The following is a 24,800-nucleotide window of genomic DNA, read 5'->3' on the forward strand; positions in this document are numbered from 1 at the left end:
CTCCCTCCCTCCATCCCTCCCTCCCTTCTTTCCTTCTTTTCTTTTCATTTTTTAATAGACGTTATTTTTTAGAATCATCTTAGCTTTACAGAAAAATTGAGAGGTGAGACAGAAGATTCCCATATAACTCACAGCCAATTATCCCTATTAGTCATGGAACCTGACATACTTATTATGAAACTCATAAGGAAGCTTTAATAGGCCAAAAAAAATAAGGACTTTTTGAAAAATAAGAAGAGTAAGGGAGAGCTTACCCTACCAGATACAGACACTAAAACTGTACTGAATAAAACAGGACTATATTGGCACAGGAATACAAACTCAATGGAGCAGGATAAAGTCCAGATGCAGATTTTGTCTATATGAAAATCTAATATGGGATAAAGGAGACGTTTAAAGAAAGCGCCAGAAAGAAACTGACCGTTGTATAAATGGAATAGGAATTTTGGCTCTCTGTCTTATACCATTCACAAAATTAAATTCCAGATGAATTCACTACTTAAATATTTAAAAAATATTAAATTATTTAAATAAAATATAGGACAAAATTTCATGACCTTTGGGTTTGAAAGACCCTAAACACAGAATGCAAAATCTGTAAAAGACAAGCTTGATAAAGTTTTTGCTGAATCAAAATCTAAAACTTCTATATGACAAAGGGCAATTGTTTCAAAAGTCAAAATACAAGCAGTAGACTAGGAGACAATGTTTGTAACATGTAAAGCAAAGAGACAGAATAAAAGTATTCCTATAAATCTATAAGAAAAGCATAAACAACTCAATAGGAAAATCGACAAAGCTATAAGCAGGTAACTCACAGAAGAAGAAACAAATAAATATTTGGAAAATGTTCAACTTCATTAATAAGAAAAAATGCAGATTATGAAGCATCATTATCAGCTATCGAAAGACAAATTTTTAAAATATTGATAACAGCAAACATTAGTTAGGGTATGGGATAACAGGTGCTCTTATGTGTTATAGGTACAACAGTTTGGGAGGTCATTTTATATTACGTTTTAAAATTAAAAATTGATATACCAAGTAACTGGAATTCTTATACACTGCTGGTGAGAGTAACACGGTACAACCTCTTTGGAAAAACTGTGTCATTTGGAGGTTTCTTGAAATGTTAAATATGCATCTACCTTATGACCCAGGTATTTATCCAAGAGGGAAGTGAAAACATGCCCATTAAAAGTCTTGTATAAAATGTTTATAGCATTTCTTAATAATAGCCAAAAATTGGAAACATCCCAGGTGTCCATAAATAGATGAATGGATAAACAAATTGTGGAATATCTATACATTGGACCCACTACTCAGCAATGGAAGAGGACAAACCACTGAAACACACTACAATGTAGATGAATCTCAAAACATTATGCTGAGTGAAAGAAGCCAGACACAAGAGAGTACATACTGTGTGATTCCATTTACGTGAAGTTCTAGAGCAGACAGAACATGTGGTGACAGAAATCTGAGCAGCGATTGCTTCTGGCAGCAGGTCAATTGGGAAGCTGCATGAGGGAACTTTCTGGGCTGATGGAGTTATTCTCTAGCATGCTATATATGTAAGTTACATGGGTGTTTACATTTGTCAAAACTAATCAAGCTATTAATTTTACTTATGTCTGTTATATCTCAGTAAAAATAAAGAAATATTTTCATGGAGCTACCCCATGTTCCAACATGTTCATCTCCATATCCTTTCCTTTCATTTCCTTTCCAGTGTCTAGAGGACCATTCACATGTTAGCACTAGGAAACATGCTAACAAGGACTTCACTGTAACTTTGTGTCATAGTGAAACATTGACAGCCACCAAACACCCATCGATATGAGATCATTAAATAAACTCTGATATGTCACACTGTTAATGGTGCACAGCAGTTAGAGCTCTTTGTACTGACATGGGGAGCTCTCCACGACTTCTAGTTTGACAAAAGCAGAATAAAATGTATCGTTTTGATACCACTTATAAGGGGAAAAATTGATTTCTGTTAAGTGCATGGTAATGTCTAGAAAGACACAGAAAAATGTCTGGGAGAATACAAGCCAACTGATAACAGTGGCAATTCTTGAGGGCAGTGCCTGGGGGTGGGAGTTGACAGAGGACTAGAGATGTGTGATTTTTTTTTTTTATAGTAAGAATATATTCATAATTTTTTTAGTTACCTAAAGTATTTCAATGCTTAGGAGAAAACGTTGAATTGTGTCGGGTTCCATCCAGAAAATGTACGTACTGGTGTTGTGAAAAAACTCAAAGTGGGGATTCCCCTTTTTTCTCCAGGTCACTCAGTACTTGCTTGACAAAGCCCTCATCATAGATGAAGATACACTGTATGAGCTGTCTCTAAAAATTGAACCTCGGCTCCCTGCTTGACGATCCAGCCTTGCCCTGAGTCGGTGGAATTTTCGTGGAAAGCAGAAGGGACAGAACTGTGCATGCCACGCATCCCACAGTGCAGGGAGGACGGGGGTGATGGAGACGAAGCCAGTCTCCTTTGTCCCCCGAAGATGATGGAACCAAACGGGAATTCTGTCTCCAGCCAGGGAAGCCCAGTTGGTTGGAGTGGAAGACAGATGCTTCAGACTTGGGTGGGAAGGTGAAGAGATTGATATTTGGAAAAGCTGAGGGCACATTTGCATGAGGGAATATAAGACGGGAGGTGCTGGTAGCCATTTTAATGAAGCAAGTAAGAAGGGGAATTTGAAACTCTGCTGCATATTCTATTAGAACTCGGGGACGAGGGTCCATAGAAAAGGCTTGTGATGTTTCGCTAGCACTTTACTGGCCCGGTGCACCTCCCAGTCTTCTCCTAGGGTTTAACTGCTTCTGTTACATTTCCTTTGTTACAGGCTTCCAGAAGAGCCGAGGCTGCCTCTGTAGGGATGGGCCGACACATAAGCAATTTCAGTCCTCAGCATGTGCATGGTCCTCAGTGCATCATAAATATTTATATTGGAGGAATGGCATGTTCTGAAACTGCTCTTTCAGTCTTTAGGCAACAGGACAGGGAAGACAGGTTGAAAGTCAAGTGGATTTGTACATAACATTTCCATAATTAAAAACTCAGTAGCCGTGCCCCTGCGGAGCCCAGCCAGTGGCTCTCTCTCGAGGTGGAGGAGTGGGGGGCTTCTTCCTGAGGCTGTGGAGACCAGGAAGCCAATGCCCTTGGAGAGACAGGTGCAAGCTTTGCAAAATGATGCCCACGCACCTCACCGGCAAAACTGTGGAATATGACAAAAGGCCACAAAGTGCTACAGGGAAGAGTGGGTTTCAATGCTAAGTGAAAAGATATACTTAAAAATCATCTCTGCACCTTGCTGTGCTTGTTTTCTTCCCTCCCCCCCCGCACCGCCCCCCCCCCCCGCCATTGGTAATGTGGGAATCTATTCTGATTTACACAAACCATTTTTAGCCTCACTATGAACGTTGATTGTATTTTTTTTTTTAAAAGCTGTTTAGTGGGATTTTCCTTTTAAAACCCACCCTTCCGTGTGCTGTTGGTAGACGGTTCTTCCTCAGTCTTTAAATTTTGAGACATTTCTGAGTGAAAATATTGTAAGTATATGGGAAATGGACCCAACCACTCAACAGCCCTTGTGTCAGAAAACCAAATGCAGGGGTTAGTCCCCCTACCCTAGGCTGGGAAAGCAACCTTGCTTCTCCCAGGATTGTTGGTTGTTGAAGAAATAGGGCTATCTCATGTTTACCTCCCTCTTCTCTTCTCAGGGAGACCTCTGCTTTCAAAGAAGAGAAAAGATATAGAGTTATTTTTACCTGAGCCTATGGCATCTGGCAGGCATGAAGCATATTGATGCAGACAATGAAAAAAAATTGACCTGGCTGCTTTCTCTCTTTCTTTGCACTTTAATTATGTTGTTAGAGCTGACAGCTGACTAATAAATTCAACTTGCTGGCTCATAAGACCCAGGGAACTGATAATGTCCCACAGAGGTGGAGAATGTACATTTTTCCTGCATGGTAAGGGCCATGTCTGTACATAACTATATAGTGAAATATCAAGTAAGTAAAAGAAAATACTTATAATATTTGAAGACCATTCCAAAAATATTTTCAATAGCTCATATTAGCCAACAGGATAGCACTAAACCCAAGGAGGGTGACTTATGGATGCTTTATTTTTCTTTTTTTAAAAAAAGTTGCTTGTTTTTTCTCTTTAATTTCAAATAAGAGGTTGATGCATCTTGATGCATGATAAGAAGCATGGGTTGTTTGGATCCTAACAATGCATAACTTACAATTTGTTTCTCAATGTTCAGAAACAGAGTTTGAACTAATATATGTCAATTGCACCAAGCACCTCAAAGTCTTGCAAAAGAATAAGAAAGTAAAGGTTAACTTTCTTGGTGCAAAAACATAGTTTTGAAGGTGAACTAAAATCAGGACAAATCAGTGAAAGGACCACACACATAGTAGTTTCAGGCAGAGCAACATGCAGAAAGGTTGATGCATCGGACTCTGCTCTTAGAATCCCCAAAGTCTTCCAGAAGAGAGGGTGTGGTTCTGTGGGCACTGTCCCTGGAAGTTTGGACCCTTAATTCTCTGACCCAAATGTTGCAGAGGCAATGCAGCCATTCCTTTTTTTTTTTTTTTTTTTTTTGCGGTACGCGGGCCTCTCACTGTTGTGGCCTCTCCCGTTGCGGAGCACAGGCTCCGGACGCGCAGACTCAGCGGCCATGGCTCACGGGCCCAGCCGCTCCGCGGCATGTGGGATCTTCCCGGACCGGGGCACGAACCCGTGTCCGCCTGCATCAGCAGGCGGACTCTCAACCACTGCGCCACCAGGGAAGCCTGCAGCCATTCTTATTAGAGAAAAATAGGAACTAGAGGAATTTCCAAATACTTCCCTTTTGGCATACAGGTTTTCCTCAACTAGTGACCCAAAGCTTTCAGGCCTATTTCCTGCAGAATGTTGGAAGCGCCCCCCAGTGGTCAACTTTGGGCACTGTCAGTAGTCTATGCTGACCTTTTGCATTTTATTGAGAGTCACACACCCCCTCCTTCTGCTTCGTAGAGTCTGAAGCCTTGCTGGAGCTGCAAGAGAGAGAACTCCACCTCCAAGGGAGTTGCTTTTGATGACCTGCACTATTTGGGGGCCAGCTGGGAGAGGAAAGTGCATTTTTCAATTTGGTCACATTTAAAATCCCCAAGAGCAATTTGTGGTTTCTTTTTGATTGTTTAAAGCACCCATCCTCTTCTGCCTTGCAAGCTTTGTGTGACTGTTGGAGCATGCACCCCTGGCTGTGTCTGCTTATATTCTATTATATGAGACCCATTTCTATGAGTAGATGGGAAGTCAGCCCCTAACAGCCAAGTAGGGAACACATATTCTTGCAAAATGAACCCAGAAAATCAGAAGAAAAATCCAGTTTCTTGCTTTCAGATGAATACCCACATTTTGTACTGTCAATGAAATTATCTTGGGGATTTTAGGAGATGCCTTTGGTTATTAACTAAAACATCCAGTTTTGCTACAGGGACAAATCTCGTACATACGCCAATATATTATACAGATTTAGGAATGAAGTAGAATGTTGTCGCTTTTCCTTAGTGTTTCTCTGAAGGAATTTAAAGAGGGAATTTTAAACAACTGTTGCAGTATTTTCAACTGGCTTTGACACCAAGTCCCCACTACTGTTTGCTAAATTTCAGTACAGATACTGAATACCTTTGCAGAGAAAACTCCCTTATGTTCCAGTTTGGAGTGTGGGTGATGATGGACCCGCCCCTCTTTTTTTTTTCTCACAGTGCTATAACAGACAAGACCATGGGTCAGCAATGATTGGGCCACTTTTAAATTCTTAACTAAAAAGAGTAATGCAATAGAGGGGTTGTTCCTAATAAAATTAACTTTTATTTTAAAATAAAGGATTTTATTTAGCTTTTCTTTTCAAAGTTTTATTTTATTCCCCCTGGATGGGAAAAAAAGAAGAAAAAGACCTTTCCCTTCACTTTATAAGATTTTTTAAAAACCAGCCTGTGAAGTTTATCATTTTTACTGCTGTTGAAATGGTATAAAAGATAACATATTATTTATGGCTAAAGGATAGAGCTAGGCTAATGTCCACAGCCAGAAGGAGTAAGTGAATAGGATTCATTTTCATTTCAGAAAGACAACAGATTGTAGCTTTAAATAATGACTTGATTACAGACACCACTGTGTGAATCCTGGTAATAAGACTTGAGTCAATGAAATCTAATCGGAGTGTCATTTCTCCATGTCTGTCAGTGACTTAAAATTAAGGCAGGGCAGAGCTAAAGTAGAAAACAACCATTTTGTTGTAGGTATAAACACATGAATGATTCAGAAAATTATTCATCTTGGCTACCACACCACATGACGTTAATATTAGGGTTGATTTGATTGTACTTGATCTCACTTGCTCAAGAAAAATAATAGTTCATCAATAAATGATGTTGAACCACTGTCTTTGACACCACCGTTGAGTTTTCCATGGAAAGGCAGTTGTGAAAGAGCACTGGACTAGGCATCCTAGCCCTGAGTCCTAGGCTCAGATCTACATCTAAAGCCTTAGGCCAGTGCTGAAACCTCTCTGATCCTCAGTTTCTTCATCTGTGAAATGGAGTTAATAGTGATTCCTGTGCTGCCTACCTCACAGGGCTGTCATGAGGACAAAATGGATTAGACTGTAAACCGTAAAGTGCTGTCCAAATGTGAGGTAACTTGATTACCATCCTCATCTCTCTTCTGCAGAGGATTTAAGTGTATTTCTTTGTGATTTGTATGTGTGTGTGATGGACAAACCCATGTGTTACTTTGAGAATTATATTGTTTGTGTCCAGTTGCTTTGCAAATCTATGGACATTTGTGACTCCGCCAGAGGGGTTTGTGCTGTGGCCTAACACTTGCCGGGTGAGGTGTGGGTTATGCCTGTATGCAAATTAAACTTTGCCTTTCTCGAATTCTCCAAAATCTCCTTAGTCTCTTCATTTGATTCTTTTAGCATTTTTCTATCTTGTCTCTTTCATCACAATGGGCTCCTTCAGATATTCTTTTGTTATGCTTCTGAAGTTCAGTGGGGGAAAAGGTTTAGAGGAAGCCATGCTGCAGGTACCAAAATATTAGAGAATTTGGAGGACCTCAAATAAATATTAAGGGTCATCTAGTTCCACTGTCTTTCCAGGGCTTACGCCTTTCCTGTGCCATCGTCAACCCAGGTTTGACCACCACCAGGCACAGAACTCATTACTGTCCAAACAGTTCTGTTCACCTAATGGCAGCTGACAAACAGGCTGTGGAGAGAAAAGGTGCTGAGGCCTGGCCCAGCCGTCACTGGCTCCAACCCTGGATGAGCCCCTGAGCCATCTAGAATTACTGCAATAGTTACGTGGAATAATACATATGAAAATACTTTAACTTTTTTCAAGTAGATGAAGTTGTCCTAACATTTAGAGCTGAAGGAAACATGACACAGCTGTTGAGCACAAGAGAGAACTGAGGAAAGGAAGAATGTAGGTCCCTCCTGTCCCATTGGTTTCCTTTTCCATTTCTGAAATGAGCAATCAGCCTGGTGGGGATTCAGGAACCCAGGTTCCTTTCCTCTTGTTACTTGGTCATTCCTTATGGCATCGCCCTTGCCTACTGGTCAAATCTGTGTCCTGCTAAATCCAGGCTCCAGCTGGGTTCGGGAACAGAAAAGAGAATAAGCCCACGACAGGAGATCTCCTTTAGAGCAAGTGATAGGGCAGTTAAACACTTCACTTCTATTCCTGCCCCTATGGCAAGACCAAGCCACGTGGCCACCCTGGCCACTAGGTGTGGAAAGAGCCTTCACCCTCTGAAGGGAGTTGGCAATGATAAGAAAGGAGTACGTGTCATATGACAGAGATCACATCTGAAGGATTTTCGGAAATCTGGAATTTCTGTTGAGTCACCTGTGGAGGCTGCCATCCCATCACACCACATTTATCGTAAGCGTGAGGATGACTAGGCCCCCAAAAGAAGATACCACACCCCTTTTCTCAATAAGATCCCAACTTCTCTTCTGACCTTACTTACTAACTTATGTAAAGTTACACTGTAAAAGGTGAGGGGTTGAGGTAAGGTGTGGGAGGTGGGGGGAGGCTAAATGTCCATTAGTAAGGAATTGGGAAAAAAGAAAGATGGCAACTGCCATCCTTTAAATTCTACACCTCCATGCTCTTCAAAAGCCTCGCCGTTCTCTGGATCTGGGATCTGGACTATTTCAGGCTCACTGGATTTATCTCATCTGATGCCTGAACTGCCATGAAACAGCGAAACAGCGAAACAGCAGCTGGTGAGCCCCACGGACCTCTAGCTTGCTGTCTGTTCTGCCAGGGGAGCCGGAGGGACCATGGTCCATTAGGACAGAACGTGCACCCTGGGAACTCTTAACTCTTTAGAGGATCGTGTGCACACTGGGAACTCAACTCTTTAGAGGAACAGTTTGGTTGGTCCCAATCTGCAATTGTTTAATGAAAGAACATAGGAGAGCCTAGAAAATATCTGAGTATATCATATGCAGAAAGGGTATCACTTTGTAAAAATTTCAATTCATTGTAAGCTAGGTTATAATGATGGCATATATATTAACTGAGGTAAGACCAATACACAGTAAAGTGCTAGAATCTTAAGTGTACAGCTTGAGGAATTTTTCCATGTGTGTACCCCCATACAACCGCTCCCAAATCAGGAAACTTTCCAACCCCAGAAGGCCCTCTCATGCACTCTCCCAGTCAGTACCCCCATGCAAAGGTAAAATATTTGTTTTTTGCTTTGGGTCATATTTAAAAGAGGTGGAGACTCTGAAAGAGAACCTCTCTAGGTGGGAGGTTATTCCTGGGCGCCATCATCCCCTCTGTACATGGATTGGGTCCTGAGAAGGAAGGGAAAGGAATCAGCTGGTGATGTGCACGTGGCCATAGAAGCTGGGTACGTGACCATCACCAGAGGCCTGGGCAGCTCCCTCTGAAATACAGGGCTGCAGTCCAAGGTCCTGGGGGGTCATTGCTATTTACAGTCAACCTTTCTGGTTTGTGGTGTATGTTCCAAGGAGGGCTATTTTTAAGCAGGGCGATGGCCTGCAGAACCTTCTGGGTAGTAAATTAAGCTGGTGTGGATATAAAGTGAGATTGTCTAGCAATCTACTTCAGATGGCCTGATCTAGAAGAGACAGGTGATTGTCCCTGAATCCAGGCCCCAGAGAACGAGCTGGAAGGAGATGTCCTGGTCCCTGGTTCAGAGCATGATTAAAAACTGGAGAGAGGGAGCTTTACACGTCTTCCTTAGCTTGGAGGGGAGAGGGGAGAGGGGAGAGGGAAAAGGGGAGGGCCCTGGGAAGAAGGGACCATCCTCCACAGCTAATCGGGGCCCCAGGGATGGGCTCTTGAAGGAAGATAGGTACAAATTCCCTAACAGGTGCAGCAGTTTCCAGACGGTCCTTCCACCCCGAGGCCGGGGCCGGCAGGCCTGGGCAGCCAGTCAGCTGGGCTGCGGCCCAGGAACCCCTCGCAGAGTTCGGGGAGAGGCAGCCTCCAGCACCGGATTTAGGGGAGGGAAACGTTTCAGAGAAAGGGCAGATGCTAGAAAACGGCGGAGGAGTCGGAGTCCGGCCTTCAAGGGCAAGGCTCGGGGACCAAGTGCGTCCCGAGGCCTCAGACGGGATTGGCCGAGACGGGCCCCGCCCTGCCCCTCCCGGCCCCGCCCCGCCCGGGAGCCCTTTCAAGGCCGGGCCCCCGCCCCTCCCCTTACAGTCCCGGGCTGTTCGCGAGAGGCAGGACGTGGGAGACTCCCGGCTCCAAGGTCAGTGAGGCTGTGAAACTCGGCTTTATTCCTCCAAAGTGGGGTTACTGCTAGAGCCAGGGTGGGGCCTTGTGAGCAGTGGACCCAGGGCTGTAGGCCGGAACCTGGGCACTGCTCCTGTGTGAAGACTTCATGGTAACTCTCTAAAGAAGCCGGCAGAGCGTCTGTCCTTGGCTGAGCCATCCTGCACCCAGGCGCAGGTGGCCATTCTGTGGAACAGCTGCGCTCGAGGTGCTGGAACCGTGTCAGCACCCTGCTTGCGGTGCCTGTTTTTCATAGTGAATCAGGACTTTTTCTTGATGGAAAAAAAAAAAAAAAATCTAAATGCCACCGAATTGGGAACTTTAGCCTTCAACTTCCTTTCCCTTGTAATTTGTAGAAACTAGTTCATTAGTTTTGAGAATGGTTTCCCTCAGCAGCATCAAAAGAGGTGCAAATCAGTGACTTGGGGTAAGCTAACTTAAAAATGAACATCCTGGAGCCCTGGAAAGTAGCTAATTACTGATTGGGCCAGTAGCTAGACCTGATTTAAATTGGTTAATGTTATTGCTAGAGATTGTTTTTTTTTTTTGCGGTACGCAGCCCTCTCACTGTTGTGGCCTCTCCCGTTGCGGAGCACAGGCTCCGGACGCGCAGGCTCAGCGGCCATGGCTCACGGGCCTAGCCACTCCGCGGCATGCGGGATCTTCCCGGACTGGGGCACGAACCCACGTCCCCTGCATCGGCAGGCGGACTCTCAACCACTGCGCCACCAGGGAAGCCCCTAGAGATTGATTTTTTTTTTCCTTTTATTAGCATTTTGAGATTGATTTTTGAAATCACTAACCCATTAATAATGAGCCAAGGAACTGTTTTCCCCCCACTGGAGGTAAAGATGCTGTAGAATTGACCTACATGTGTTCCATCTCTGGCAAAGGACTGTTCTTTGCTTGCTTGCTTGGGTTACTGTCAGCCCTGTTCCTGTCCCTTGAGTGGGTGACATCTCTGCCTTCGAATACTCTGCTGGGTGTGGAGAGTGACATTCACCAGAACAAGGCAAAACCCTTCGGCCCTCCTCCGTGCTGCCCTTTAGACCTTCCCTTGAGCATTGCCCTGTCTCTGACCCACACAGGGTCAGGTGAAATCACCAGAGGTGGCAGTTAATGGCCTCATGACGAGGCTACGCTAGTTCACCTGGTGGGCTGTTTCCAGAAGTGCCACTTTTCCTATCTGCAGCAATCATGCTTCCTCTGTTTCTGAGCTAGTGTCCTTGGTCTGTTCTCTCTGTGCTCATGGAGAAGAACATGACCACCACCAGAACTTGGCAAAGGGGCTTCTTGAGCCTCCCAAGCAGGCTCTTACAGGATATCTGGGCGTTATTAGGCTGTGTGAGCACTCCACTTCCTCTTCTGCTTTTGTAGGCACCTTTTCCAAAACCCCAGCCTTTAGAGCTAACCCTTCTGTGGGTTAAGGCACTGTTCCAGCAAAGGGCACGAGCGTCACATGCACCCATGTCACCCACTCAAGGGACAGGAACAGGGCTGACAGTAAGCCAAGCAAGCAAGCAAAGAATAGTCCTTTGCCAGAGATGGAACACATGTAGGTCAATTCTATAGCATTTTTACCTCCAGTGGGGGGAAAACAGTTCCTTGGCTCATTATTAATGGGTAAGTGATTTCAAAAATCAATCTCTAGCAATAACATTAACCAGTTTAAATCAGGTCTAGCTACTGGGCCAATCAGTAATTAGCTCTGCCAGCATCATGACCAAATCTTAGCCTTAGACAGTGGGCCAGAGACCAGGTCAGTTTTCCTAAAGGGGTGGATGAGGCAAGTACAGGAAATGTGGGGTGAGGGTGAGATAAGGAATGGAGAGTCCTGGGTGTTCAGAGGCAAGAGGAGGATTGCTTCTGAGACACACTTTTCCCCTGGCTAGAGGCACTGGGTCTCCATCTCTGCCACAGCTTAGAGAAGGAGCCATTTGTCTTCCCAGAGAGAATCACGTGGGACCCTGCATCAGCATTCTGGGAGTTCCTGCCCCTGAGCCAGGAATCCCACAGGGAGCCTGTCTGAAGGTGACTGCTGGAGGTCACACCCATTCCTGCCTGGGAAGCCACAAGGGCTCCTTTCCTTGGGCAGGGAAGGAGGGTCCCACTCCTTAACAGCATTTCAAAGGACTAGATGGTTCCTAGCTTCCTACTTTCTTGAAAACAACTTATCCTTGAGAGGCAAACCCGGTGATGGTTGTATGTCTTCATCACCAGGAGGCCTAGGAAAGACCTCTGTTTTACAGGGAAGGACCATAAAGCCCTCTGCTTATGACTTTCTACTTGTTGAATGGAACAGGAATGCCCAAGGGTGCCTCTTAGGGTACCAGTATAGCCGGTGGTGGTGAAGTAACTTGAACTCTTTGCTCCCTTAGAACTGGGAAGGAAAGCCATTCTCTGCTGGCCATGAATGGCATCATAAGAATTTGTTCAGAGTGTTCTGTGGAGCTGGTCCAACCCCAAGGACATCTTCTGTTTTGGGGTGACGCTCTCTGGAGGGAAAGCTGACACGTGGTCCTCCCCCGGTCTTCCTTTGCCCTCCAAGGAGCTCAAACACATGGACGCCATTTACAGCTGGACCAAAAATAACTCTGAGTCAGCAGAATGGTACCTATGGCATCTCCATCCAGGATACTCAGGACGACCAGGAGGCTCAGAATTGAGGCCATGACAGAACCTAAGGCCTCCACATCTTAGGATGTCACAGAACCAGACAAAACCCTTAAACCAGGACCCAGACTCCCAGTATGCCTGCCTGAGACAGAGATATAGAGCTCTTGGGCACAGTGACAAAGGGGCTTATTGTGGTGGTTCTTGTTTTTTAGTGGAGAGGGCAAGTGTAGGAATACCACAACACTATTGCTTTTGGCTGTGATCTTGCACCCCGTATTGAAATCTCCCTGGCTTGGAGCCCAGCAGTTCTGCCAGATTTTAGCCCTATTGCTGTAAACAGTGCTTTTCAAATCAAGAGTCATGAGGTATTCCAAGTTAGGAAAGCTGAGGCAGACAGCTTCTATGGGGTGAGGGCTAGAGACTACCTCCCTCCTCACCCCTGCAAGCCCTACTTCTGGAGGAGAGAGGAGAGAGGAGGGGAGGAGAGAGAAGAAAAGTCCGTGCCCCGTCTCCTCAAGAGAAAGGCAGGCTGGCGCAGCAGCCCCTGCATGGCTGGCAGGCGCTTTGTTCACCTGGCGTCAGAGTGGAGAGGGTGAAGGAGCACCTGGGATCTGGGCACTTCAGCAGAAGCCTGAGGACAGGAAAGAGAGCAGGCTTATAACATCTGGGACTCTGGGGGAGTCACATGCCCCGAGGTGATGATCCTGTGTCTAGAAGCTGCTGTGGTAAGTGCATGTCTGCGGTCTTGGGAGTCTGAGTGGAGGGATCTGTGTCACTCCCAGGTCCTAAACCACAAAGGTGGTTTCTCTCCAATTGCTGGTCTGTGCAGGGCTACCTGTGAGGTGCTGTGGTCTGCAAGGAGCCTGCATCCAGGGCCAAAGACAAGCCTAGGTTCAAATGCCAGCTTTATCAAGGTGCTGACCCCAAGACCTGGGGCAGGTCCCTTAACCTCTCTCTGTTTTCCCCATCTACAAAATAATGCCTACTTGGAAGGATTGTTTCAAAGACTGAAAACAGTGTTTGTAAGGACCTCTTGCAGGATGCATGGCTCATGCTAGGAGTTTAGTAAATGATAGTTAAAAAGAAAAAAAGACAGTAAGGTTTGACTGGGCATGTAGGGATGGAAAGGACATTCCAGGTGGAAGGAAAGGCCGGGTAAAAGGTCAGAGTCTGGAAGAACTTGGGAGCCCAACTGAGTAAATCCATTTTGCGAACCCTGATGCTGGTTTTCAGAGGATGAGCAGTGGATCGGAAAGTATATGATGGGCTCCTTCTGGAATCAAGTCTTGTCCTCAGATTACAAAATAGAACAATTAGATGAAACACTTTAAATGCTAAAAATGTAAACTAAAATCAACATTCAGAGAAGGGGCAGACCAGTCTGGGATGACCAGGGGTGGCTGTGGGGAGAGAGTGATAGCTGTCCCATAGGCTTAGGGTCACTAGGGGGAAGGGACTCACATTTATTCAGTGCATACTGTGGCCTGTCACTTAGTCCTCACAACAGCTCAGGGAGAGGTCTCATCAAACCCATTATAGAGAGGGAGTTGCTGAGGCTCAGGTAGGCAATTCATGGGCTTCCCAGACCTAGCAGGGCTTGGGAATTGCCTGTGCAGTTTATACAACATACCTGTGACGGTCCCATTCTTGCCACTCATTCAAAAGATGGAGCCTGGAAATCTGGATTTTTAGCACACTTCACAGTTGATTTTTTAAGCTTTTAATTTATTTATTTTTGATCATAAAGGCAACCCATGTTGATTTTTACAAGTGATGCAATACAGAATTCTATTAAGAGAAAATTAATAATCTGCCTACTCCAAGTCTGTTGCTCTGAAGTAATGCTTTTTGCAGTTTGAAGAATCACCTTTAGTACTTTTCTTGATGTTCTTACAAATATATGCAAATACATATATACATATATCATTGTTACAAAATTGGAACCACTCATATTCATTACTCTGCAAGTTTTTTTCCCTTTTAACCTAAGACTATGGCAAGACATGCATCCAGGTAAAGTGGAGGCAGTTTTAACTGATTCTTTAATAGCTGTGGAATATTCCATTGACTGAATGTGTCACATTTAATACAACCCTTCTCCCTCTGATAGACAGGTTTCTTCTAGGGTTTTTTTGCCACTACACATAGTGCTTCACTAAATATCCTTGTGCCTCTCTCCTTGTATACTGGCAGCTCTATTTCTTTTTTATTTTTTTTTTTAGAAATTTAGCCTTTTTTTAAAAAAATTAAATTTATTTTATTTTTGGCTGCATTGGGTCTTCATTGCTGCGTGCTGGCTTTCACCATTTGAGGCGAGTAGGAGCTACTCTTCGTTGCAGTGCACGGGCTTCTCATTGTGATGGTTTCTCTTGTTGCAGAGCACAGGCTCTGAGGGCACAGGCTTCAGTAGTTGTGGCTCACAGGCTCAGTAGTTGTGGCGCATGGGCTTAGTTGCTCCGTGGCATGTGGGATCTTCCCAGACCAGGGCTCGAACCTGTGTCCCCTGCATTGGCAGGCAGATTCTTAACCACTTCCCCACCAGGAAAGCCCTGGCAGCTCTGTTTCTGCGGAACAGATTTCCAAAGTGTGATGCTGGGCCAGTGAGTATGCACATTTTTATGTTAATTGATGTTTCCTGGTTCACTTTCCACAATGGTTGCAGTAGCTCACAGAGCAGTCCAGGTGATTCTGATCACAGCCAGGGAGAGAGGAGAGGGCCACGCAGAGCTGCTCCCCCCTCACCTCCTGCCCCTAACTCTCCCAGCACTACTCAGCAGGAGCCTTTTAGGACCAAAAGAAGATCCCACCTTGCCCTCTAGCTTGGGCCTTTATTTACCTGTCTCCCCAAGAGCAGAATTCCTGACTTGGAGCAGCTAGGTGTAACTTGTCCTGCAGAAAGGCTCTTAGAAGACATCAGGGCTGAAGGAAGGGAGGGTGCCTGGGAGCAAGCTGCAGGCACAGCAGGGCTGTGGGCTGGAGAAGAGAACCAGGGCTGGCCTATCAGGGATACACATCCCTGCAGGACCAGGCACCCCTGCTTGGCTGAGTACCCCACTCTGGACTGGGGGTACCTGCGTCCTCAGAAGAGAGGGGGGCTGAGGGAAAAGGCCCTGTCTTGGCTGAGCAGACCCAGAGAGGCACTAGGAAATGGCCTGGCCCAGGAAGTGGCCTGATTAAGGTGCAAGACAAAGGATCTCAGGCAGAAGCATCCCAAGGAAGAAGCCTGCTGTGGATCCAGGCAGGCTCTGCAATTGCCCCACACCCAGGAGGTGCGGGCTTCCTGAGTCTCTGGGGGATGCTCTCAATGTGTTCAGTAGGTAACCCTCCATCTGTCAGAAGGAGCGAGGAGCCCTCAGCCCCCCTGCCCTTGAACGAAGCCGAGTTCCCTGCTGCTGAGGTGAAGGGAGAATGTTCTCAAACACGCTGTGGGCAGCCTGTAGAGGTGACCTCTCAAAAGGAGTGCACAGTGATAGTAACAGATGTGAGCAGATGTTCAGTCCTTCATAAGTGCCAGGCCCCGTTCGGATTTGCCCCTAGTAGCTGCAGGTGTTCTGGAATCTAGAATCAGCCAACGTTGTCCCCACATCATGGGTTTTCTCTGGACCTTTGGGGACAGGCAGCCACTACACATCCTAGGCAGATTCAGTCCCAGTGTAATTCAACTCTAAATTTCAGGGGAATTATCTGCTATAGAATCTCCTCAGAGCCAAATCTGGATGAGTGACAGTGGTCCAGGACGCTTTGTCCTCATCCAGAAGATACTGGACCTAGGCATAAAACAGGGGGTACAGTTAGCCTTTCTTCCTCTCTTCCTTTCTGCAGCATTCCAAAGTAGATTAAGTGTGGTGTGGACTGAGGGCAATGGCCATTCTCCCACCTGGAGGATGGCTGGAAGGCAGCCGGCCATAGAGAGGCGATGCACCAGGCCTCTATAGTCATCTGTTTATGCATATGGGTGTGCGGTGTCTAGTCATTGTTTCTGCTCTGATCTTTTGCAGTTTGTGTCCGGGTACTAGTCCCGGGGCAGGTGGAAGCAAGTAATACCTCAGTCTGATTAAGACCAGGCAAGCTCCCTCAAACAGTATAGCTGAGTGAGCTGGGCCAACTCCAGGCCCTCCCAGGGACTCCCATGGGGCTCTGGTTCCCCTCGAAGAACACTTACCCTTTGCCTGGTAGTTGCCCAGGTCGGGTGCTGGTTAAGAGCATGGACTAGGAAAAGAGACCACTGGTCTTGAATCCCAGTATTGCCACTCACAAACCGTGTGCTTTTGGACAAGTTATTTTACCTTTCTTTTCCTCCATTTGCTCATCTGTAAAATGGGGCTAATAAGAGTATCAACCTCATGGGTCTGTTGTGAGGATTTAATGAGGTAATAACCATAAAGCTAACAGAACCATGTGCCCAGCATAAAGTAAATGCTACACGAGAATTTTCCCCTCAGACTGTGAGCTCTGTAAAAGCTGCCACATAGTAGGCACTTAAATATTTATCAGACAAATAAGTAAAAAGATACCTATCCTCACCATCTTATCATCCTGTCTTGCCTCTCCCTCCATCATTGCCCACTGTGACCCCTCTCCCCCAGAGCACATCAGTGTCATTCACGGTGACCGTGACCCACACTGCCTGATGACCTCTGGAAGTCTGTGGTCACTGGTGTTCCTGGAAGGTGGAGGAAGCCCCAAGGGCACACCCTCTGGTTCCTCTGCCCCTCAGAGCTGCCCAGAACGAGGCCTGTGTGCTGGTTGGCTGTTTGGCCCCGCAGTTATCCTCTCTCTCGAGCCCTCTCTGGAAACCCTGATTGAGAGAAACGATCCAGTATCCCTGAGAGAGCATAAAGAACCAGAGGTAGCTAGAAATGTCTGGCAACTCCATCCAAACATACTGTAAAGTTGTTTGTTATTAAACCTGATAAATAAAAACAGGATCTTCATTTAAATAAGAAACTACTACTGAAACTCAATACATGTGATTTCTCTTTAGCTGTGTGACCTTTGGCTGTCAGTTAACCTTTCTGTTTTTGAGGTCCCTCATCTTTGACATGGGGCAAGATATCTGCTTCTTGGGGTTGTTGTAGAGAAAGTACTTGGCACTTGAAAGTACTAATTTTCCCCCCTTATTAAGATATGAAAAGGATTTTTAATAATTCCACTTATTCTACAGTGAAATGGGTTGCTCTAGGAAGTGGTGAGATCCCCAGCACTGTTGCTATTTAAGGAGGGCTGAAAGGAAAGGATTCCTGCATTCGGGCTGAGCTAAATGACCTCTAAAGTCCTTTCCCACCCCAGTGTCTCTATGACTGTTCGTTCACTCACTCATCCAGCATTTTCTGAGAACTTACCACATGCAGGCCAGTGGGCTTGAGAACTAAGAAAAACTATGACCCAGTCCTGTGGTCTTTGGGTCTTTTCTCTTACATGTGCCAAGTGCCAGGTCAGCTCTGAGTGATGTCCATCCTTGACCTGAGCCCTGCTGAGCTCCCGACACCGTCCTCCCCAGTGTGTGGGAGAGGGAGATAACAAAATGAATGCTCCCTTCCCTTTTCTTAGAGCATTTCCTTTAGAAAACTTGTAAATTCTGTCTCTGCCCCTTTGAGATATATTTAAATGTTTTTCAAAGCTAAGTAAGCTTCCAGCCAGCTTAACAACCCAGGACTGTCTTTCTCCAAGGCCTGGGAGCCATCTCTTTGAAATGTAAACACCAGGAAGATAGCACCCCAATCTCCCAGGCTCGGTGGTAAAGACCTGCTGTCAGAGAGATGGGAACAGCTCATTTTCCCTTTGGATAAAGGCAGTTAACTAACACAAATGGCCACCCCAATGATCAGGTGAATTTAGAGTGAATTCTGTGTGACAAATGGTGCTGTCATGTCCTCTTACTTGAGTTACCTGAAGAACAGGTGTAGGTGGGTCCTATCTGCACGGCTCTTTAAGAGGGTGAGATTTTGTTCTGTCTTTCCAGTCTCTTTAGCTGATGTGCATCACAGTCTGGTTTCGTGCTTAGTCAATAATAAAGCTGTTTTCTTTCTCTCCTCTGTCTTTTGGAGAGAAATTTCTGGGTGTCGGGAGACTTAAATTTCCCCAACACCTAGCACTTTCTCTTCATCTGACCCCTCCTTCCCCACCTACTGCTCAGTCTGAGAAGGATCCCTGGAGGAAGGAAGGGCATGCAGTGATGCTTCGTCTGTTATCTGTGGGGTAGCATCCGCTGGATCACCCCTGGAAACCGCCGAGGATGGGCTCAGTGGGCTCCCAGCGGGGCAGCCAGCCTGTCATGGCTGAGAGGTCAGGAGCCTGTGCTGGGCTACCCTGGCTCAGGGGCAGCTCACAGAGACCAGGAGCCTGAGCAGGGAAATGCTGAAAACCTGCATACCAGCCTCACTCAGTTGCTTTTATGATAGGATTTCAAAATCAGTAGCTGAAAGGGATGTGTTTAGTGTTATGTAAGTAGATTTTTTTCTCAAGTTTTGATCCAGGAAGCTAGCTCACAAAATTGATTCTATATTAGCTTGGATACCAGGCCTGGGGCTTCATAGCAGATTAAAAGTGAGAAGTACTTGGGAGTAATGGAGCCAGGTTAGTAAGGTGCCCTGGAGAATAGCCCAGGGAAAAGGACCCATTCTCTTAGACCTACATGCATTTAAAAGGAGATACATAGGAGGCTGGTATGATATCCTCCTTCTGGAAATCAGGCAGAGCACTGCTCACAAATAATTATGTAAAGCCTGGGAGGAAGTGTTTACTGAGCAGCTACTATGTGCAAGGATCTGTGGCAGATGAGTTCCTGTCCTTGAAGATTTTACCCATCAGCTGGGAAGATAATCCGAACATAGTGGGGAGTTCCCTAACATGACAGGAGATACAGGACAATTGAGTTCACCAACAAATGTCAAAAAAACTATGCAGCTCAAGTGCAAGTGAGTGAGCAGCCCGTGAATGCTTTGGGAACTCAGAGAGAAAGCCACCACCTGAGGCTAGAAGGGCACAGGGAGATTTTGTGGGGACAGGGCACCAGGCTGTGGTCCAGTCAGACAGGGAAAAATGGACGCAGAGTCCTAGTTGAGGGGCAGTAAGAAGCAATACTTTTACTAAAACAGTAACAATAATTTTACTAGAACCAATTAGTGTGGTTTATTGCATTAGCACAAAAGTACGGACAGAAAACTGATACCTTAAAAAGTAATATCTATATTAGAATATATATATATGTATATTTTCAAATTGAGATTGTATAGGCTCTAGAGCTGTCAATCCGAATGTCGGGCCAGCCCACTGGGTCCTAGGTGTTCTGGGCCCCCATGACAGTCCCTGAATGTATGTGCACATGTGCTTGTGTGAGCCTTCACAAAATTCTGAATATGAGCTTCTTTAGTTGACATTTGCCTCTTTTCCCCCAAATAGATCAGGATTCCTGTCCCAGGGAACACTGGCTGCTGGTCTCACAAGGCTGAGGGAAGCTGGCTTCTCAACTTCTCTGTTGCCCATGTTCCTCTCCCCCCAGCCCTCTGCTCCCCCATCTGCTCAGCTCTCTGATTGGCCCCGTTTTCTGGCCTCACATCGCCCACTCAGTTGACACCTGCTCTCCCACATAGATCTGGCAAAGAGAAGAGCAAACGCCAAAGCCTTGACGTGGCGCCCACAGTGAGACTGTCTGGATGCTGAAGCTTTTGTCCCTGGAGAAACACCACAGCTGTTCCAGCCCCTCATCTCCTCTCTCCAGTGATCTCTTGACAAAACAGTTCAGTGTGTTATGCTAATACTAGGGGCATGGAGGGAATGAAAAAATTTAAAAAGCTTGTAAGGGAGCTTCAGATCTCTTATGCTCCAAAGTTTTGTTCCAGTGGTTTCACACAATATACTGATTTATAGAACTACCACGTGTGGAAACTAGGCAAAGCCAAATACTGACCCCTTCGGTGGACACAGATTACCTCTTACATACCTCTTTCCAACTCCACTTGTTTATGCCACATGTTACCATCTGTGCAAATAACAAATCAAGTCTTTCCTGAGCAGGAATTTTAGCTGTAGATGGTGCTTATGTAAGATTGGGGCCTCCTGGGTAACAGAGGAATCTGTAAGACAAAACAATGTCCTGCCTGTGCAGCTTTTCAAAGACTAACCTTTAACACGCAAGAGAGAGTTAGTTTAGTCATGAGGAAAAGTGATTTCATTGCAAGCCTGGCTTTGGGTCTTTGGGGAGCGTGGCTCAGCCGTTGCCAAGTTACTACCCTGTTCAATGAGACCCTTGTTTCAGTCTCATACCCAAGTTTATCGATTGGGACCTCAGTAGAGAAATTCTATGTCTCATTGTATCTTGGAGAGAGAAAAACATAGAGTCAAAGGAACAGGAATTCTTCACCAAAGCTTTGAGTCTGTGTCAATTCTCTACAAGGAATCAAAGCAGGGGTACTCTGAATTTCAGCTCTAGGATTGTTCGTCTTGCTGCCACCAAAGCCTCCACGGGATTATTACCATGAATCATGCATCACTGCTCAGACACCAGCATGATGTTAGAACTCTTGGATGTTAATATTATTTCCATGAAACTAAAATATGGATATGATGACATTTCAAACATTAATATTCTGAGTCAGACACCTACCCACAGATCACCCTTACAAAGAGGAAGACCTTTAAAGACCACCAGTGGTCAGTGGGCTGCACATAGACACACCCCCTCCTCTTCCTCCTGACTCTACCTCTTTGGATTTATCTTCTCAAACATGCTGATGTGAACGCCTGTCAGTGCTACAGCCAATTAAAGAAAGAAAAATAAAAGTCAAGCTATTTGAGCCAAACTCAGAAACCAACACACTTCTAATTAACTTAGGGCTGGCTTAAATTTTGACCCATATATAGTATGGAAAGAATTCAGGCAACACTTCCTTTACTTTGGTGAGTTCTGTGGTAAAACTCATAGAAGACAGTATTGCCTCTCTGCTTGAAAAGCAGATTGGAGGGTCTGGAAGCAAATAAGACAGGTCTGAAAGATGTAAGTTATTGTCACCTGCTGTGTACAAGAGCCAGGAAGCCTGGGTGCTGTTCGTTGAGGAACACTAACCTACTCTTGGAAGGAGATGGACCACAGCCCAAAGTCTAGTAGGGAGCAAAGAAGTGCATGTGATGAGATGAATGTTGGGCCATTACACATCCCTAGAACGACTTTGAGAAATGGCCCATTTATCTTGCCTGCTGATTACTAAAGTAATTCCTGTTGTCTTTACGATTGAGGGAATTGTTTTTAGAAATGACACCGAGGAAAGGCTGTCTGATAATCTGATTTCCTGGGCTAATGTAGAAAAATAACTTCCTAATTTTTTTTCAAGGACTTTGATGCTTTTAGTTGAGATGTTCGAATTTCTCCCTAGCTCAAAAAATGTTAAGTAAAGACTTCCAGGTGGGGATCCTGGAAGCACAAAGTTGATGAACCCATCCCAGTTCCCAAAATGCAATCAAGGAAGAAAGTGGACCTCAGAAGGCTACTCTTAGAATTGTGCGTAAGGCCATGTCGACCTCACCCTATTAGAGGAGTTTATCGTCTGCTGGATAGCCCAGGTTTTCATACCACAACCATACTCTCAACAGGCTCATTGCAGTCATCCAACCCACCTGTGCTTGGAGAATCTTGTAGCAGAGCCTTGGTAATCTTCTAAATACAAGGGAAAAAAATTCCACCCTTCCTTTATGTGGGCATCACAGAGACCAATATAATGAGAGAGTACTAAGAGTTACCTGCTCTATTGTTCTCCACTCAACAACCCACGATAAATAGCTCCCCAGTGGGTGATACTGTGGATTAATTGTCCATTCTGATTTCTGGGCAGTAGCAGACACAGCAGGGTATCTGATTTTCATCCCTGGTGATATTATATAAACATTTATCTTTTTAAAATATATTTATTTATTTATTTTTGGTTGCATTGGGTCTTTGCTGCTGCACGCGGGCTTTCTCTAGTTGCGGCGAATGGGGGCTACTCTTTGTTGCGGTGCACGAGCTTCTCATTGCAGTGGCTTCTCTTGTTGCGGAGCATGGGCTCTAGGTGCACCGGCTTCAGTAGTTGTGACTCGCAGGCTCTAGAGCACAGGCTCAGTAGTTGTGGTGCATGGGCTTAGTTGCTCCACAGCATGTGGGATCTTCCGGACCGGGGATCGAACCCATGTCCCCTGCGTTGGCAGGTGGATTATTAACCACTGCACCACCAGGGAAGTCCCATAAATAGTTATCTTGATTTATACATGTTCTGAGTTTTGAAAGATAGTTTGACTGTGTCCCCAAGTCTGGTTGATAATTATTGCCTTAGCCCCGTAAGGACACCATATCTCTGGCTTCCATTATTCATTGTTGAAAAACCAGCTGATGTTTTTTCTTTATAGATGAACTGTCTTTTCTCGCTGACTGCTTTTGATATCTTTGTTACTGATATTCTGCAGTTGACTGTTATTTATGTATGTGTGGATTATTTTAATTTTGCTTGACTTATGTCATGCCTCTTGAATCATGGATTTTTGTCTTTCATCAGCTGTGGAAAATTATCAGCCATTTCCCTTGAAATATGGCTTCTCTGTTTTCTCTATTCTGCCTTCTGAGGCTTCCATTAGATGTGTATTTGATCTTGTCATCCTATCCTTTATACCTCTTTTATCTCATATTTTCCATTTTCTTATTTACCTGTGCAACATTCTGGATAATTTCTTAAGATATATCTTCCAATTCATTTATTCTGTCTTCAGCTGTATTATATCCATGGTTCATTCCGGTTCTCTTTCAAATCAGGTTTATTATTCTTAATAGTCTCTTGTTGCTTGCTCGTCATTGTGATTCCATCACTTATTTCTTTAAACATTCCGCATAGAGCTAATCTATATTCTTGTCTGACAATTCCAGTATCTTCAGTCATTGGAGGTCTGAACCTGTGGCCATTTCTTCTGCTGACTCCCATTCATGGTGCCTCCTTGTGTGCTTGGTGATCTTTGACCAAGAGCCTATTGCTTGATATTACTCTGTAGGGAAGCAGGGCCTAAACTGAGTATACCTTCCTCAAGAGCAGATTTGAGTGCATTTCTGCTGGAGGGCTCCTGACCCTGGACCACTTTAGCCCCTTTCAAGGGTCCTAGCTCAACTGGGTAGTCTTAGACTCAATTCCCCACCTCCCTGCTGGTATCCAGACCTTAGTATTCAAATGGACATCCACTCTCAAGATAACCCAAACCTGAGCTCCAACACCAACTCATTTGGGGTGAGCAAAGTAGGAGAATGGTCCTTAGAGACTTTGCAACTGCCAGTAATGATTAGTCAAATCCATTCCACCTGCCTTCACCAATCAAGGTTGTCTTAAGACTAGCTTCTCCACCAAGCAGCTCCTAGCCTAAACAATAAGATGTTTGCCTGAGTTATTTTCCAGGAACGTGGACTCAGCTCTGTCTAGTTTAAGCGGAGCTGGTTATAACTAGATAGGACCAGCAACCATCCAATTGGGCATACATGGGTGTCAGTGACCTTTTGACATAGGAGGGCTGAAAACTCTACCCTCAGAACCTGCAGAGGTGTGTAGCTTTATTACACCTGTGCAAAACAACAATTACCAAACCTTTTCCCAATCATCTTTCCCCACACTCCCAGACCACCCTGCTTCTTTGTTATCCCATAAATACCCCAAGCCCATTGCTTTCAGGGAAGTGGTTGTGAGATTTGTTCTCCCATCTTCTCCCTTGGCTGCCTTGTGAATAAACCCTCTCTTTGCTGCAGACCTTAGTGTTTCAGCATTTTGGCTTGCTGTGTGTTGGGCAAAATGAAGCTCGTTTGGAAACAACTTCCTCTATGCCTTACAAGCCCAGCAATGCATTCTATTCAGGGTCTAGTTGTGTAGCGGCAGAGTCCAAAAGAGCACCTGGGCTGTCAAGCAGCCAGATGTAGAAATCCTCCGGGTTTTTCCCACTATATCATATTAGTGGAGAAAATGGCAAGGACTGCAAGCAGTTTGACATTCTCAGTGTCTAAAAACTACCCAGGTAGGGGCTCCCCTGGTGGCACAGTGGTTGAGAGTCTGCCTGCTAGTGCAGGGGACACGGGTTCGAGCCCTAGTCTGGGAGGATCCCACATGCCGCGGATGCAACTAAGCCCGTGAGCCACAACTGCTGAGCCTTGCGTCTGGAGCCTGTGCTCCACAACAAGAGAGGCTGCGATAGTGAGAGGCCCACGCACCGTGATGAAGAGTGGCCCCCACTTGCCACAACTAGAGAAAGCCCTCGCACAGAAACGAAGACCCAGCACAGCCAAAATAAATTTTAAAAATAATAATAATAATAAAAAAAAAAAACTACCCAGGTTTTCCTAAGCAGTATGA

General features: G+C 45.3%; 2 protein-coding genes across 2 annotated transcripts in view; both read left to right on the top strand.

Annotated features, from left to right (window-relative positions):
* RASGRF2 (Ras protein specific guanine nucleotide releasing factor 2) overlaps nt 1–7,947 on the top strand; it is a 257,405-nt gene extending 249,458 nt beyond the window's left edge. The window contains exon 32 of the mRNA XM_089909081.1: nt 2,293–7,947. Within this exon, the coding sequence (XP_089765207.1) occupies nt 2,293–2,385 (93 nt within the window). The 3' untranslated portion in view covers nt 2,386–7,947. The remainder of the gene's footprint in view (nt 1–2,292) is intronic.
* A 1,366-nt stretch (nt 7,948–9,313) lies between these two features.
* Nucleotides 9,314–24,800, top strand: part of CKMT2 (creatine kinase, mitochondrial 2) — a 30,150-nt gene continuing 14,663 nt past the window's right edge. Inside the window, exon 1 of the mRNA XM_022593665.3 lies at nt 9,314–9,814. Coding sequence (XP_022449373.2) covers nt 9,592–9,814 — 223 coding nt within the window. The 5' untranslated portion in view covers nt 9,314–9,591. The remainder of the gene's footprint in view (nt 9,815–24,800) is intronic.

Source organism: Delphinapterus leucas, chromosome 3, assembly GCF_059928025.1.
Source record: "Delphinapterus leucas isolate spDelLeu-1000000601 "Yukka" chromosome 3, BTC_Dleu_Yukka2, whole genome shotgun sequence".
In the NCBI taxonomy this organism is placed as follows: Eukaryota; Metazoa; Chordata; class Mammalia; order Artiodactyla; family Monodontidae; genus Delphinapterus; species Delphinapterus leucas.